Source organism: Camelus bactrianus, chromosome 13 (genome assembly GCF_048773025.1).
Source record: "Camelus bactrianus isolate YW-2024 breed Bactrian camel chromosome 13, ASM4877302v1, whole genome shotgun sequence".
In the NCBI taxonomy this organism is placed as follows: domain Eukaryota; kingdom Metazoa; phylum Chordata; class Mammalia; order Artiodactyla; family Camelidae; genus Camelus; species Camelus bactrianus.
Window position 1 is genome coordinate 48,361,190 of NC_133551.1, and position 16,959 is coordinate 48,378,148.

General features: G+C 47.2%; 2 protein-coding genes across 5 annotated transcripts in view; one reads left to right on the forward strand and one right to left on the reverse strand.

The window, feature by feature from the left end:
* The window catches only part of SZT2 (SZT2 subunit of KICSTOR complex), a 49,387-nt gene extending 47,796 nt beyond the window's left edge, over positions 1-1,591 (reverse strand). For all 4 annotated transcript variants that reach the window (XM_074376645.1, XM_074376646.1, XM_074376644.1 and 1 more), the window contains exon 1: positions 1,439-1,591. In XM_074376645.1, coding sequence (XP_074232746.1) covers positions 1,439-1,465 — 27 coding nt within the window. In that variant the 5' untranslated portion in view covers positions 1,466-1,591. The remainder of the gene's footprint in view (positions 1-1,438) is intronic.
* Positions 1,592-1,631: 40 nt separating this feature from the next.
* Positions 1,632-6,975, forward strand: MED8 (mediator complex subunit 8). The gene is made up of 7 exons (XM_045520206.2): positions 1,632-1,706; positions 2,993-3,111; positions 4,104-4,248; positions 4,756-4,896; positions 5,087-5,168; positions 5,535-5,783; positions 6,590-6,975. Exons 1-7 carry the CDS (start codon positions 1,644-1,646, stop codon positions 6,652-6,654), a joined length of 864 nt encoding a protein of 287 aa, XP_045376162.1. The 5' UTR covers positions 1,632-1,643; the 3' UTR covers positions 6,655-6,975.
* Positions 6,976-16,959: the final 9,984 nt, after the last annotated feature.

The following is a 16,959-nucleotide window of genomic DNA, read 5'->3' on the forward strand; positions in this document are numbered from 1 at the left end:
ATTAGATTTCTATTGGACAATGCTGTTTCAGACTATCTGCCTAAAAGGTATGTTGTATTTCACCACAACATCCCTCCATTTCTTCTCATTTTAATCTGTAACAAAACATACTCTAAATTCCTTCATAGGTTTATCTCGGTATTGACACTTCTGATGAATGGGATACTCCACCACCACTGTGAACACGTCTGGTTCTTTTAAATGGGATAGCTTCCTAAAACCACATTTAATTCTGAGTCTTACTACACCAAATCCAAAGGAACCGGAGATTTACCATCTGGTGGCTCCTTTATTATTTACACTGCAAACACTATGGCTAAGAACACAAGATCTGCAGCAGACCACCTGTTTTGGAGTCCTGGCTCTACTACTTAATAGCTGTGTAACTTTGTTACTCTTAGTATCTCTGTGCCTCAGCTTCCTCAACTGAAAAAGGGGGATGATAATACTGTCTATTTGGTAGGGTTGAGAGAATTAATTGATGTTGGTAAAGTGCTAAGATGGTATGTAGCACACAGTAGGCATTCAATAAGTAACGACGACTTGTGTCATTATACACATCTCACCCTTCCCACCTACTCATATATTCTCTTGCATTTCTGTGCACCTCTCCTAGTGACACTGTTCTTTCCAAATCTGAGATTTTACATTCCAGTCTTCTAACTCCAAAACTCTGCTGCTCAGCTGACAGCAGCACTTTGGTAAGGTACTTAATTTCTCTCACTTTTCAGCTTTTCTGTAAATAAGAGTGGATATTGCTACCTAACTTGAGTAAGTTTGAGTAACACAATATATGTAAGTTCCTTGCATGGTCCTTAGCACCTAATGGATACTTCATATGCATTTTCTGATTTAGAACATGGGATCCTCACAATACACCATAAGATAGATATTTTATGAAGAAGGAAACAGGATCTGGGAAGTCAAGACTCGCCCAAAGTGGCAGAGAGCTACATGGCAGCTCCAATATTATTGGAAAGAAGTTTTACTCCGAGCCAATTGTTTGAAACCGAAGTCACGAAACCGAAGCTGCTTTCCAAAGGCATGAGAGCTAGAACTAAATTAATTCATGCTGTTTCTGGCATTCGAATGTTTGAAGAAATGCAGAAACCGGCGAAGTATGTCTAAAAAGCCGTGTTGCACTGAAACTGCAACAGAAAATCATGATATAGATTTTGTTAATATCATTATGAGGTCAAAGAAGCCGAGAGCCCTAGAGTCAGCGACGTGGATGAAATTTCAGCAAACAAAATGAGTGACGAGTTTCTCCTCTAGCCCCCAGAGAAAAGCGCGGACCCCGGGGTGAGGAGATGCAATTGTCGGGCCTTCGGGGCTGGCCGGGCCGCCCCCGGACCCGGAGGAGGCCTCGGCCGCGCCCGGCCGCCGGACCCTCCCCCTCTGATCTCGGGGCCCAGCGCTGCGCCCGCCCGCCCCTCACCTCTGGCTCCGGGCGCTCCGAGGCCATCACACAGCCCTCCTGCGCTGGCCCGGGCCAGAGAAGCTGTTTCGCTGGTGACCCCTGACCCGGGTTCCTCGCTCCCAGAAGGAACCGGAAGCGAGTGGGAGGGCTGAGACCTGAGCTTTCTGATTGGCTATCTTGGAAACCGGAAGAGGAAGTAGTTGACGTCACTAATGCCGCCGCAATGCAGGTGAGGATCAGGTTGGCGCTGGTGACTGCTAACCAGCCTCTGGTAACGGGACAGAAGGTGGGCTGACCGAAAAGAGAGGAGTTGGGGCTGGGCGAAGAGGGCACAGCCGGCGGCTGACGGATAAGGAGACGCGCGATGGGGGCGAGGCCTACTGGAGACAGCGCGGCGCCGATGAGAGATGGGGGTGGAGCCCGGCTAATAGGAGACTGAGACAGCGGCTAGGGCTAAGTCGGGAGGGAGGAGGCCGCTCTGATTTGCTAGGGTGTGGGAAAGGATCAGGTTGCAGTTTGGGAAGGTTAAGATGCAGCCCAAGGAAGATGGGTCAAGAAAGTGGCGCACTGACCCAGGCCCCGGCCTAGGCTGTTGGATGGCCGCTGTTGGATGCAGACAGATCAGGGGATCTGTAATTGGAGAGAAGCCCCAGGGTGGAAGAAACTGTGGGACCGCGATGGCCAAACTAATGTAATCCGAGGCCGTGGGTGGAATCCAGGATCAAGGCTCCTGTCCTGCACATCGGCGAGTTTGCAAGACAATTTTGCTTCATTCTTCCTAGCCTGTGCTGGATAGTGTTAAGGATGAAGAAACGAAATAAAACTGTAGGCCATAGATGGAAAGAAAATGCTTTGCACACACCCCCTACCTCCAGCCTATCAAATTGTTTGTCTAGTACTTAGGGGCATGTGCTTTTTTTTTTTTTTTTTTTTTTGCTTTTTCATTTGTCATTTAGTTTCTTGCACTTGGTAGTCTGTCAGTAAATATTTATAGGTTGACTAATCTTGAAAAGGGCATAGAAATATTGGCACAGAGATAAAATGAGTGCAGATTAGTTCAGCAAGGAGGAGGTTGAAACATTGAATGTTGAGGGTAAACGAAGGGGCGGGGAGTGGCAGGTATTCAGTGGAACCTTCACGTGTAGGTAGATTTTTCCAGAGATAGTGTCATTGGCAAGAACAGCCGGGTTCACAAGGTAGTTTCTAGGACAGAGAAAGTCGGGGTACGTATGTGGCAGAGGTGCACAAAAGATAATAAACCACAGGTGCTTAGGTCTGGTGAAAATTTCTCAGAATAGAGTGTACCTGATACAGAGAAAGACCAGGCATGGATTAGGAGGTGACAAGAGAAAAGATTCAGTAGGTAGGAGGAATTGAGGTCAGATGAATGGGTGGGAAGGTCTAAGGGTTGATGCCGTTTGTAACCCAAATACCAAAGATAGAAAACAATCTGGCTCTCCCTGTGCCAGTGAGATCCCATGTTATTTGACTGGGGTTGCACACTGTCGCCTTGGCTTTTCAGCCTTCCTCTGTATGTGTCACTGAGTAACCAACCTATTCATATTGATGCAGAGGGAGGAGAAGCAGCTTGAAGCATCATTAGATGCACTGCTGAGTCAAGTGGCTGATCTGAAGAACTCCCTGGGGAGTTTTATTTACAAACTGGAGAACGAGTATGACCGGCTGACCTGGTAAGGGTTGCCAGGGCAAGCTGGGGAGGGCTCCATGGGTGGAGGGGCCTCGCCACCTGGTGGATAGGACATCTCCAATGATGTAACAACTTATCTGTTTGGAAACATCTTGTGATTTAGAAAGAGCTGGGTTTCCCAATATTTGACACTACAGTTGGCTCTGGGCCTCCATTATAAGGAAGTAGAGAAATGCCCAGTTTCTCAAGCCAGGTTATTTCTGGCTTTTGGCTTCTCAGAGAGGAGGTCCTCCCACTACAGTATTCATACTGGATCTCTTGCCATGCGTGTTGCTGTGTCTTTTAGGTCCTACCTACTTTGGAAGTATGAATCATATTTCCAGGCTGGAAAAGAGGCTTTTACCTAGTTTCTGAATTTTTAGTGATAACAGCGTGGCCATGGTTCCTATTTTGCCACTGTTCTCATCCCATTCAAATACAGTAGTCCCCCTTTATCTGTGAGGGATAAGTTCCAAGACCCCCAGTGGATACCTGAAACCACGATAGTACCAAACCTTATACTGTATATACTATGGTTTTTTCCTATACTAACTAGGTGTGTAGTATATACAGCATGGGTATGCTGGACAAAGGGATGATTAACATCCCAGGTGGGACAGAGTGGGACAAAACAAGATTTCATCATGTTATTCAGAATGGCACTCAATTTAAAACTTACGAATTGTCTACTTCTGGAATTTGCCATTTAATATTCTTGGGCCATGGTTGACCATGGGTAACTGAAACCATGGAAGGTGAAACTGTGGATAAGGGGGGACTACTATAACAAACTCCCCTTTTTCTCCATCTGTGTCAGAAACTGCAAATATGTCCCTCTTTCCTAACCCTATAATCCATGTGAGCCAGTCTAGTTCCCACCCAGACCAGCCGTAGGGCTATGAATCTTTTGGGGGTGAGTCTGGGTATTCCTAGTCTGAAGGACCCCTTTGAGGCTACTTAACTGGGAATATTCTGACATCTTCTTACCACCACCAGGCCCTCTGTCCTGGACAGTTTTGCCTTGCTGTCTGGACAGTTGAACACTCTGAACAAGGTCTTGAAGCATGAGAAGACACCACTGTTCCGTAACCAGGTCATCATCCCTCTGGTGTTGTCCCCAGACCGAGACGAAGATCTCATGGTAAGAGAGGGAGAGAGATACAACTTGGAAAATGAAGTTCTTGGATGAGGACCTAGAGCACAGTTGTTGGTTGGCTCTCATACAGTAGAGGGTGGCAGTAAAAAGTGAGGGCTGCATTTTGGAGGCCTTGGTTTTGGTCCTCTGGAATCTAGGGAGCTACTCCCAAAAAGTGCTGAATTAACCTGAGGCATATGTACCTGAGGCAAAGACCTTTCTCCTCCAACACCTGTCTCAAGCAAAAAGTATGTTCTTTTGTGACTTTTTCTATTTCAGTCTTTGATTAAAATGTGGCAGAGAGAGGTTTGCCCCTAGGTCTGGTAGAGATAGGGATATGAGAAGACAGAAGTGAAAGAAGTGAAGTGTCCTAAGAAGGCAGATATTGTAAGTCATAGGTTGTGTTTTCCCTGAAGAAGCACTGTGTGTCTGTGGAAGGAACTATGTACATAATAGGCCAGATTGAGTCTTCTTGGAGTGCATAGTAGAATCAATAAAATCTGTGTGTTACAGCGGCAGACTGAAGGACGAGTACCTGTTTTCAGCCATGAGGTGGTTCCTGACCATCTGAGAACCAAGCCTGACCCTGAGGTTGAAGAGCAAGAGAAGCAGCTGACGACAGATGCTGCCCGCATTGGTGCTGATGCAGCTCAGGTTGGATCGAATCACTGCCCTGCTGACCCCACCCTCAAGCTTTATCATGAGAAGCTAGGCATTACCAATCCTGTGTGGTAGGGATGCACAGTTGTTTATACCTAAGTTGTCCCCGGAAGAATACAAGGAAGAAATTTCCTGTAATCATGTCTTGCTTGTCCTAAACTGCACAAATGTATGTGTGTTACAGAAGCAGATTCAGAGCTTGAATAAAATGTGCTCAAACCTTCTGGAGAAAATCAGCAAAGAGGAAAGAGAATCAGAGAGTGGAGGTATGGAGGGATTGGTGACAAAGTAGAGAAGGAAAGAGGGATAAAATCACTGGAATAGAAAGGGTGGTTTTGGTAGCAGTGAAGTGAGGACATAGGATGAGCTGCTCAGGAAAGGGTACGCATCCATGCTGTCAGCCTTTTGTATTTAAGGCCAGCTCTGGGGCAGGTGGGAAAAATGGGCAAAGTGAGAAAGGAGAATTCTAAGATAGTCATGGGGCTCCTCTGGCTCTTCCTCTGGGCTGCCAAGGAGTCTAGATGCTGGTGGTCAGAACTCCAAGCCCTGGTACTCATACTGGTCTTTCTGCTGCTTAGTTGAGTCCAGCGCTGGAGGCACACCTCAGGGTCCTCACTTACCTTTTTCTTCAGGTCTCCGACCGAACAAGCAGACCTTTAACCCAGCAGACACCAATGCCTTAGTGGCAGCTGTTGCCTTTGGGAAGGGGCTGTCTAATTGGAGGCCTTCAGGCAGCAGTGGTCCTGGCCAGCCAGGCCAGCCAGGAGCTGGGACAATCCTTGCAGGAGCTTCAGGATTACAGCCGGTGCAGATGGCAGGCGCTCCAAGCCAGCAGCAGCCAATGCTGAGTGGGGTGCAGATGGCCCAAGCAGGTCAACCAGGTAAGGTGACATGGCTTGGCATGGTGGCAGACCTTGAGCAGGAAGTGGGAATGAGCTGGGTTACCTGGGCTCCCAGCATCCCCAAAACTGGAGATATTCTCCTTTTCTCCCTTGGACTGTGACCCAGAAAAAAATTTTAGGAGTAAAAATCTCATTAGAGGCTGTTAACAGGCACCAGACAATGTGGAAAGAACTTTGATTAGCAGAAACTGCTCTCACCTCCCAGCCCATTTCAGATCTGTCTCAACTGCCCTTCTGTGCCATTTACTCTGGACATTAGATGTGTTGTCAGTGTCTTATCTTAGAGAAACGCGTGGTTAGGCCTTAATTAGGACCCCTGGGTAGGTACATTGGGAACTGACAAGCAGGCAAGTTTCCCAGTTCTACATGTATTCTTTTCTCTGTATCGTGTCTTTCCTGTTCACTTTTAGTAATTATAAGAAAAATTTGGAGGAGTTCAGATGCAAGTAGCTAGAAGAGATATTTTCTTCCAGGCTGTCTAGGCAAAGGAACAATTAAAATAAGAGAACATAGCACTCTTTTACCTGTGACATTAAATGGTGGTCACACAGGTTTAGCTCTCTTTTACCAGGAGACTGCCGGGGTGTGTTCTGATCCCTCCCCTAATTCCTCCTCCTAGACACCTTCAGGGAAGGGCTGGGTGAGGAGCCATACCTCTGAGCCTTGCCGCTCAGGGTCAGATGCCACAGAGATTCTGAGATGGTAGAGAATGTGACAGATCACATTTCTGATTTACTGTCAAAGTCTTACTGTGCTTCAGGTGTCTTCCTTCATGTTCCTTTTAGGGAAAATGCCAAGTGGAATAAAAACCAACATCAAGTCGGCTTCAATGCATCCCTACCAGCGGTGAGTGTGGCTGGCAACCTCCACGCCCAGGTGCTCTTTGCAGAGTTGGGCAGTGAAATTGCCTTTTGCCAAGAGCTGACCTAGATGGGTACAATAAAAAGAACATGGGCTTTCAGCAACAGACAAGTCCCATCTCCACTGCTGACTAGTGGTGTGATCTTGGGCAAGTGACCTAATTTTTCTGAGCCTGTTTTCTTGTTTATAAATGATGAAAATACCTACCTCATAGGGTTGTTGTGAGGATTAAAATAAGAAAATGAATGTAAAACACTTAGCATGGTCTATGAAATAATGGGTATTTAATAAATGAGAGTTTCTACAGCCACTTCTCCCCTCCGCCCTCCTCAATCCAGAACTTAGCCTGATCTGATACAGCTTCATGTCTGTGGTGAGTTGATGGACACAAGATCATGGACCACTCAGCTCCGTTTGAAAGCCTGTGCTTATTTTGTGCTGCCAGAACTGTGACAGCCTCTGTGTCCTTAGGGGCCTACTACCTCCACAGGCCTTCCTGCCCAGGTTCCATCCTGGCCATCTCTTCAAGCTGCAGGTGATGACGCTTCTGGGCTGGGACAGACCGCCCACTTGCAGCTCTGGTGAAGCTCAGGCCTGCTCTGCTCTCCATCCTCGGAAAAGCCAGTTTAGCTCTTATCTGAGATACTGTCACAAAGTGCTCTATCCTTTACCCCACCAAACACTCATGAAGGAAGATACGGAAGGCCCAGTGGGTGGGGGCTTTCTCAGGAAGTGGCTCTACCAGGCAGGACTGTATGAGAAAGGGTTTTTCTTAGAACATGAAAAAGCCCCTTGTCCCCCAGACTCATTTTCTTATTTTGGAGGGAGAGGGGAATAGTATTTCACACCATTTTTCATCAAGGTTGCATTATCTTCACAGTGTGCCTGGTTCCTTGGCTCCAGGCAAAATGGCTTTCCTCAGTCCACTGAGCCTGTGGCTCCAATAAGGGCCAGGTGGATGGTAGGAGGCGGCAGCCATCAGGACCTTTGCCTGCATTTATAAAGCTGGAGAGCAAAGTGGGCTTGGGTCTCCAGCCTAAGCTGCCTTTCTTAGCGCTTCTTTGTGAGCCAGGGCAGGGGTTGAGTCAGCAGAAGTGGGCCCAAGGGTTCTCTGAATAAAGTTATGTCAGTTGATGGCTGCTGTGTCAGGGTTATCTGACAGCAAATAAACTGAGAGAGCTATGCAGGAATTGGAGACTATATGTCAGAGACTTTCAAGGTTGCTGCAGGGCAATTCTAATTTGTTCTCCATAAAAAGTGTTCTTTGATTAGCTATGATCTAAAAGTCCTGAGAGGTAATAGGAAGGACTGCTTATACCTTCCAGCTGCCTTTTTTCAATTCTTTTCTGTCACACACCAGTACTTTGGCATTTGTTCAGTGTCAGGCAGAATCCTGCCAGGCTGTGGCAGCAAAGGACTGGAAAAGTGGTCACAGATGTCACATCCATTCCTGTTCCATCAAGACAAGAAATAGAATCCACACAGCTCACTGACCACAGTATGCAAGGGCATGGAAATTCTGTCATTGGCTCTGAGGCAATGTCAGACCTTTCCGCTACTTCAGCAGTGCTACGTTACTGGTCCGCCAGCCCATTCAGGTGTTCCTTATCTTCCCTCCCCACTGGAAGTGTCACCTCTAAGTCTCATATTAGGTAGAGTTCAAGGTGCACTTCTCTAAAACCCCTGGAGCATCTTTCAGTGACTCCTGTCCTTTATTCCACCAAAAGATTCCTTCCTATGGAAAGCTTTTTGAAAACTTTTTGAACCTATTGAAACCAACCCTGAGTTTCTTTGTTGCCCCAGCTAATACTGACTTCAGCCCCAAAGTACTAGTTGAAATAGATTCCTTGTCTTCCCAGAGTGAAAATGTCTTCCTGCCCCAACAGGAACATATGCAGGACCCCACCTACATCTTGTGCCCGCAAGCAAGCATTCCTTACTCCACAGGCAATTACATCTCTATATTCTTTACTCTGGGAGCACATGCTCTCATTTCCAACCCACTAACCCCAGGTTGTCTGGAATACGTAAACCTAGGTAGCATCACCAACTTTGGGGCCCACACAACCCAGTAAATGCCTCAATGGAGAATATCTCCCACCCGTAACACACTCATTCCCAAAGGATGGAATATAGAGAGAGTTTCCCTTCAAGAAGAGGACATTGACCTGCTTCCTTGCTCAGATTTAAGACTGGCAAAAGATGGGCCTCTTGTTCCACTCTGGTAGTGTTGCTCAGTCTCTGGTGTCTCTTTTTGCCTGGGGCCTGTGCCTTCTCCTACTCTTGGGGCCTCTGGAGACAGATTAAGCCATTGTGTCCCAGGTGTGTGTCTAGGATGGAGAAAGCGGCAGCTGTGAAACTTCACGTTATAGCACAGAGGTCACCCTGCTGAAGGCGGAAGCTTACTGCATCAGTATTTGCATGACACTCATTGCTAGGACTTCTCCCTCTTCAGCTCTGCCCCAAGGCTGGGACTCTGTCATTGTTAAGTCTTCCTTTTGCTCATTGCTCCAATCACCCCATTCTCTTTCCCTCCTGGTATCTATTGCTGTCCTACCTAGCTGGGTCACTTCACTTAACCTTGTAGTTTCTTGGGAAACAGCCAAGTAGATAGCTTGTAGCTAAGTGCTCCTAACTCCACAATCAGTCCTGGCACTAGGACTGAGCTGGAGGGGTATAGTCCCTACCTCCCGTCCTGCTGTTGAAGGGAAGGAGCTGAACTCTGCAGGAATGCCCTAGTGCAAGGCTGGTCCCTTTTCCCACCCCCTTCTCACCTCCCCCAGGCAGCTGGAAACAACCTCTCCCTTTGTTTGAGCTTCTTGTACAGAATAATCCTCCTTATGGACAATGTATTCTCTGTGCCTTGTGGACACAGGAGCCGTGTGTGAGCTGATCCCAGCACCAGGCAGGACGGAGGCTGAATCCTTCCAAACGCCCACCCTAGGTCAACTCCTGATTACTGTCCAGAGAAACTACTAAGGGATGTACATTTTCTTCTGTCTATTCCAGATTTGTGGGGATAGCCTACTGAAGTTTAGCAATGGGCCAGGGGCGGTGGTCCCTTTTTGATCCAGTCCTGAGGGTTCACCATACCAGCCTCTGGAGGCTCAATATGGCTCTGGCCTGACAGCCTTAAACACACAGAGGCTAACACTTGGAAAGGATTTGCCACCCTGCAGATGCGGCTTTCTAATTGGAACAGAAAGCGAGCTCTCCAACCTGCTGACAGGGCCATGGCACCCATTACTTCAGCATGTGTTTTGGCCCACAGGACAGACTTCCTCTCTTCTTCCCTTTAATTTCCCTCCCTTTTGTTCTGGAGCTCCTGTGTGTTGCTGAGGCAGATCCTGGATCTCTGTTGTGGTTTCTTGATGAGTTCTCATGCTCTCAAGAAGTCACCTACCATTTGGACATGGCCGCTTCCCCAAGAACATCATGGACAAGGCCCCTGACTTCCCTGGGCCACAGTTTTCTCACCTGGGTGATCCCAGCAATCCTTCCTAGCTTTTAAGTCTCTGGCAATGATTCTCAAGCCTGTTTGTCCCTGGGCATTTTTTGTTTTCCTCATTGCATGACTATGTTACTACAGGCCAGATTTTTCCAAGATCAGCCCCCAAATCCCTTGAACCCCTGTAGACTCTTCCTAAAGTTCCCTTTCTGTCACCTACAGCTTAAAATACTGACATCCCTCTAGACCACTTCCCTGAAATCGTCTTCTAGCTTTCACTAGTTCTTTAGTGAAAATTCATCAAAGAGTTGGTAGGTTACCGAGATACATGCATTAAATGTCAGAAGTCACCATCCCACTCTCAGGCATCCCTCTCTCTCTGGGCAAGAGTCATGTACTGGAGAGACTCCTCCAGTGAAAACAGTAAATTATGCTTTTCTATGTGATGATAACCTCCCCTACTGAATCAAATTCACAGGGCCCTGGGCTGCTCCCCTTCCTGCTTACCCTCAGCCTGGAGTGCCACTGCCTTCCTGGCTCTCACCTGAATCTCACTCATTTCCGGTCATTTTGATTCTTCATCTTCTCTCGCCCATCCTCGTTCTTTTTACTAGTTTCTCTGGGCTGCACCCACTTTCATGGCTCTGGTTAGTGTCCTTCCATGTTAATCCTTCTTGACCCCACGTCCCCACTCACTGACTCACAGCCACTCTCTTGAATAAAAGCCTACCATCACTGTCTTCTTCTACACCCCCTCTTCACTCTTCAGCCCCACTTCCCCCATTCCTCTGAACTGCCCTGTCACAGGTTACCGTTGACCTGATGGCTAAGTCCTGACTTTTTCAATCCTTATCTTACTGTATCTTCATGGCATTTAACAGCTGACCATTACTTTTTACCTCTTTCTCTTCACTAGCTCCTATGTCTCTAACCATTTCTTCTCTGCAGCTTTTGGCCTTCTGTCCCTCTGCCTGCTTCTTGAATATTGTTATCCTCCAGGACTCTTTTTTCTTATTCTACCTGCCATCTCTCTGACCACCACCTTTACGTACATGACTCAAGTTTTATTTTCAACCCAGACCTCTTTCCTGAGGTGCAGATGCCTATTGGCTATCTCTGCCCATATGATCCACAAGTACCTCAGGTTCTGAATGTCCAAATCCAATCATCTTTCCCTCCAAATCCATTTCTTTTCTAGTATCCAGTGTTGACCCAAGCCAGGTCTATGGAAGCCATCCTAAACTCTTCCCCCCTTCTGTGTCCCAGTCTCACAGCACCAAATCAAATACTAAATCCTGTCAATTCTGTCTCTCCAGTGGTACCCATACATCCTGCCCTGCAGTGCAGACCCTGGGCCTCTCACCCTCAAAGTATTGTTCAGATTCCCTGTGCCCCGTCTTACCCACTTCAACTCATCTTCCATATGACTGCCAGATAGATCTTTTTGAACTGCAGTTCTGATCACATTACTCCCTTGATAAAAATCCTTTTGTTAGTTTCCTCCCCGTGTTTGTCAAACTGGGGTCCACATACCCGGTAGGTTGGTAGGGGCAGTGTGCCAGGCATACTGAAAGTCACAAGATAAAAATCATCCTAAAATGCCCACTTGACTCAAGGGTAAGTAATTTAAACAGAATGCAAAATTATCATGTGTGCATTTAGAGAAAATAGGCTTCAAAGAATTCCTACTAGTCTGAAGGGCTTCTTACCAAGCTGCTAGATTCCCTAAGGATATTTCTTTCTTCTCTTTCTCCTCCCCGCCCCCCTTTTTTTGTACATTTACTTCAGTGGAAAAGCTTGAAAAACAGCTTAAATTTCCCAGAAAGGCAAGTAAGATTCTGTCATCTAGCCCCCTGACTTCTCCTGACTTACTTTCTCGTTTGTCCCACCACCCACTCTATTCCCAAGCTGTACAAACTGCTTGAAGTTTCCTGAATGTAACAGACTCTTCAGCCTCCATTCCTTTATTCCCACTGTTCCCTCTGCACGGAACACTTTTCCCCATTGTTCTATGTGATGAATACCCAATCATCTTTCAAAATTCAGCTCACAAGTCACTCCTCTGTGAAGCTTCCCAACAGCCCAGTCTGTCAACAGATCAGTGCCACTCCCACCAGGTGAGGTCAGTGACCCCCACTTTTATGCTCCACATTTGTACCTTGAACAAACTTATTCTAGCTCCTGCTGCTCTTTATTGTCCCCCAAGTTCAAGCACCCTGAACTGTCAGGGTTTGGATCCCAGTTCTTCCATCTGAGAGCTGTCTGATCTTTGGCAAGAAACTTGCATGTTTGGCATTCTCTGGCATCTGGCCCACCATAAACACTATAAATGGTAGCTGCTACTATTATTGTTACTGTTATGATTTGGCTGACTTCGGAGAGAGTATAATGTAGCATTTTTAGTTAAAGGAACAGTTTCTAATGCTAGACCTCTTGGATTCAAATCCTAACTGTGCCACCTACTAGCTTTGTGGCCTTAGGCAAGTTGGTTTATCTCTCTGTGCCTCAGTTTCCTTATTTCTGGGGATGATAATAATAGTGGCTATTTCATAGGGTTGTTGTGAAGTTTAAATACATAAATACATACACAGTGCTCAGAATAGTGTGCTTGATAATAGCAGAAGCTCAGTAAATATAAGCTGTCTTCAGGGGAGTGTCTTGAACTCTGCTGTCAGTAATTGTTGCTTAAATCAATGATTGACCAGAACCTCTCTGAAGAGGTAACTCTTCCTCCCCCTGCAGCTCATCTGTGCTTACAACTATGGTTTGTCTCAGGAGCTTGGCCTCAGGAGAGACTCTGTGTGCATGTTTCATCCCCCTTGGGGTCTCCTTAGCACCTAGTGCAGAGCAGGCGCTGGAACATTCTTACACTGGCTTTCCTGATGTGATAAGTCACTTTCAAATATAGTTTTGTGAATTTCCTTTCTCCCACTTAGTTGTCACCTACACTCTTCTCTTAAAGACCAGTTTGGGCTCTCAAAATGTGTGATTTTGATTTGAGACCAGATGACAAGCTCCCTTACCAGAAATATTCCTTTCATCCCTTCTAAACCATATCTGTTCCCTGTCCACACCGGCTAGACTCAGTTCCACAGTCTGCCTGCATCCTGTCTAAAGGGGGGACCTTTCACCCCCTCAGAGGTCTCTCTGTGCAGTTGTGGTGCGTTCTTTCCTCCTCTGTCTTGCTTACTTGGTCTGGGCTCCTGCTCCATCCCCCTTGTTCACCTAGTGAACAGTTCATCCCTCCAGTGGTACCCACTCCTGTGAAATCTTTTCCATGTCTTCCCCTGTACACTTGACCATTCTTAAATACACCTGACCTGGATGCTTATCCATTGTGTGACCTTAAGCAAGTTACTTCACTTCCAAGAGCCTCAGTTTCCACCTCTGTAAAATGGGATTGTAGCACCAACCTCTAAAAGGTTCCTTCCACAGAGCATATTTGAAATTAAATTTAAACCTCTAAATAGCTCATAATTTTCTGCAAGATAAAGTCCAAGCCTCTTTGAAGGGCAAATAAGGCCCTCCAGGCATATAGTCAGCACTGAAATGCTAATACTAGTCTCCTTTCCCCTTCTCTCTCCTGAGCAGTATCATTTTTATCACATGGTTTTGACTGCCACACATTACAATTCAACTAGCTTAATTGACAACCAAAAGAGGGGACCCCCACCAGATTTGGGCTATGTGGATGGAGAGTTGAAGGGTGACTGGCTCCAGGTGGGCTCAGGGGCTCCAGTGTTGTCTAGCCCCTCTATCTCCACGTTTCTCCATGCTCCCGCAGTATAGCTCATCTTGTAGAAGAACTCTGATTATTCTTGCTTGGATTCTGTGCCATTGAGAGCTTGGACTGGGGGATGTAGGGAGAACATCATGATCAAAAGGCCAATGGAATGAGGCAGGAATTCCTTAAAGGCAATGAAAGCAGGGGGACGGGAAAGCGTCTGAGTACGACCAGACCTAGAGCTACTACAGTCCACTTCATGTAGTTTTGTCTCTACAAGGAATCGTCAGATTCTTTTTGCCCCCCTGAGCCCTGTCCTTTCTCCTAAACTTACAGTACTGTGTTTCAGAATGTTTGCAGAATGTGTCCGCTTCCCTCAAACTCGGGGTGTCCCAAACCACACTCACTTCCTCCATCCTGCTCCACTAGAGTTACCCAGCTTGACAACCTTGCTGTCCATTCTGAGCCCTCTCTCTGCTCTGTGTGCTCTTCTTCCTTCTCACCCCATTGCTCCAGGTTGGGCCTTCACCATGTCACACCTGTGCCTCTGAGCTGGTCTCCCCCGAGTCTCTCTTCCTCTGCTTTCCTCTTGTAATACACCTGTCACCAGGTTTTTCTTTGTAAATAACAATGGGGATCATGCCAGCCCCTTTCTTAAAAATCATCAGGGATTTTTAAGATACAAACAAAACTCATTCTTTCATTCAAAACATTTCATGATTTGAGGCCCACCTACTTTTTAACCTTTGAGCATATGAAGACCTTTCATTCACCATATCCTTCAGCCAAACAGAATCACTTGCAGTGCTTTCTCCATCCATCTCTTGGTCCACACTTTTTCCTCAGCCTGGGACACCTATGCTGCTTCCCCCTTACTTGCTGTGTGACCTTGAGAAAATCCTTCACCCTTCTGATTCCAGTTCTTTCTTCTGTTAAGCAGTGATAATAGTACTTACCTTCCAGGACTGAACCGTCAGAGCACACGGGAAGCAGCTGGCCCCAGGCTTGCCAGAGAAGGGATTGAATAGTGAGCTGTGTTTCCTCTTTTCCCCTTTTGGGCCTTCTCACACATCTTCCAGATCTCGCTGACCCCCTTTCCTCCATCTCAATAACCTCCCCTGGTTTGTCCCTGGCCAAAAGCCTTCCCTTTTCTCTCTCCAGAGCTCTTCTGGCACATTCTGTCACAGCCCTCTCCCCCTACCTGACTTTCTTCAGTTCAGAGAACACAGAATGATACCCCTAGGGTGTTGGCTTGGGCTAGCTACTGACGGATCAGACCTTGTCCCTGACCTCTCAGGGGTCCAGATGACAGGATGAGAGCATGCAGTCTCTCCCTTCTGCTGGCTGGATGTCTTTCCAGCCCCAGTTCCTTCTGCCAAGGTCCCAGCCTTAGGCAGAGGACACTCACTCAGTGACTCAGGCCCAGGGACATGCAGAATGATTAACTGACAAACCCTTCACCCTCGTCTTTACTCCTCTGTCCTCATGGACCCAGCCCTCCCCTCAGCTCCTCTGTGTGGGTACTGTGGAAGAAGTGCCCTTTGTCCTTTACAGGTTGGGGAAGGGAGAAGCTTGACCCAGGCCCCAGGAGGCTGCTTCCATTTCTACCTGCCACTCCTGTTGTCTCTCAGCCTGGACCCTCAGTGCCTGTTGTTCTTGGCCAGTTCCCCTGCGTCTCCCATGCCCCGTTCCCTCCACTGCTCCACTGCTCCCTCCCTCACCCACTCATGCACGTCCATGTATACCTTTTCCCATTTGTTTCCCTGCTTCTTTGATCCCGTTGCCCTTGAACTTTTCTGCTGAAACAAATAAAGCCTCAAATAATCACAGGAATAGAGTTGTTAGAGCTCATACAGATGATGGTTTTCAAACAACCCTTGGAGAAGGTAAATCAGTGGTTTATCTTCTGGGGAAAGAGGACAGAGAAGGGCCTCTCAGAGAGCCATGAGTACGGTGTGAGTCAGAGAGGGTGGGACACAGTAGAAGTTGTCGCCTCACTTCCCATTAGTCAGGAAGGCTCCATGAAGAAGGGGGAATTTTATCTACTGGGCTGGATATTCTTCCCTACCTAGACGCATCCCTGGCCTTTATCCTTATCAAGACTGAGTTCCTGGACCCCTTCAGTTTCTCAGCCTGCCCCTGGTAGAGGGACATAAGAGTGAACCATCTTACCTCCAAGGCCTTCTACCTAGCTTCCCTGCAGGTCCCAAATGGTCCCTCTTCCTCCCAGTCCATTGACAAATGCACCTTTCTTTTCCATATATTTCAGTCTGTGAGGTGTTCTCTTGAGCCAAAGGCTAATCTCCCCATGTGTACACTGAATCTCATTGTCTTCCACACAGCACATAAACACGCTCAAGCCTCTTCCCATTAAAAACCACCATTAGAATCAGTCTGGAGGTGAGAGCCAGGCATTGATATTTTAAAAGCTCCCCAGGTGACTCTAGTATGTAGCTAGGGCTGAAAAAGATAAACAATTAAGCCCACACTTCTTACCAAGGCCCGCAGGGCTCTTCATAACCGGCTCCTGCCGACATTTCCCCCTTACCTACATGCCCTCTGAGCTGCGGTCACACCAACTATGTAGGTCTCCCCACACCTGCCACACCGCTTCTTTCTGTACCTTCACACACATGCTTCCCTCTGCCTGGAGAACGTTTCCCTGCTTTCTAGAAAGTGTCCTTCAAAGCTCAGCTTTGGTGTCATTTCTGTGACGTCTTCAAGAACTAACCCCCACCCTGGGGTAAGGTGCCCCACCCAGTGCTCTCATAACCCTCCCGGTTTATCTGTGGAATACTCACCACATGCTACTATAATTGTTAATTTATATGTCTGTCTCCTCCTCTAGACTGAGTGTTTTGCAGGGACCCCAGGGCCATGGAGATGCCATTTGGTAGGTCCTGGGTAAGTGATCTGTATCAGATACTTGAAGACGCTTTCTCCCAAGACTAGGACAAGAACTGAAGGAAGTGAATCTTTGGGCACGTGCATTCATGTAGTCAGTGGGCCTTTACTGAGGGCCTGCTCTGGTCACTTACCAGTGTGGTCCAGGGAACTAACGGGTAGTTGAAGTTCCCTATCTCTACTATGTTTGACCTCTGGGACTGTTTCATCATTTATAG

Coding starts and splice junctions, on each gene's coding strand:
- MED8 (XM_045520206.2), top strand. CDS start 1,644: ATGCAGGTGAGGATCAGGTTGGCGCTGGTGACTGCTAACCAGCCTCTG. Junction 4,249..4,755: donor ACCGAGACGAAGATCTCATG/GTAAGAGAGGGA, acceptor TGTGTGTTACAG/CGGCAGACTGAAGGACGAGT. Junction 4,897..5,086: donor TTGGTGCTGATGCAGCTCAG/GTTGGATCGAAT, acceptor TGTGTGTTACAG/AAGCAGATTCAGAGCTTGAA.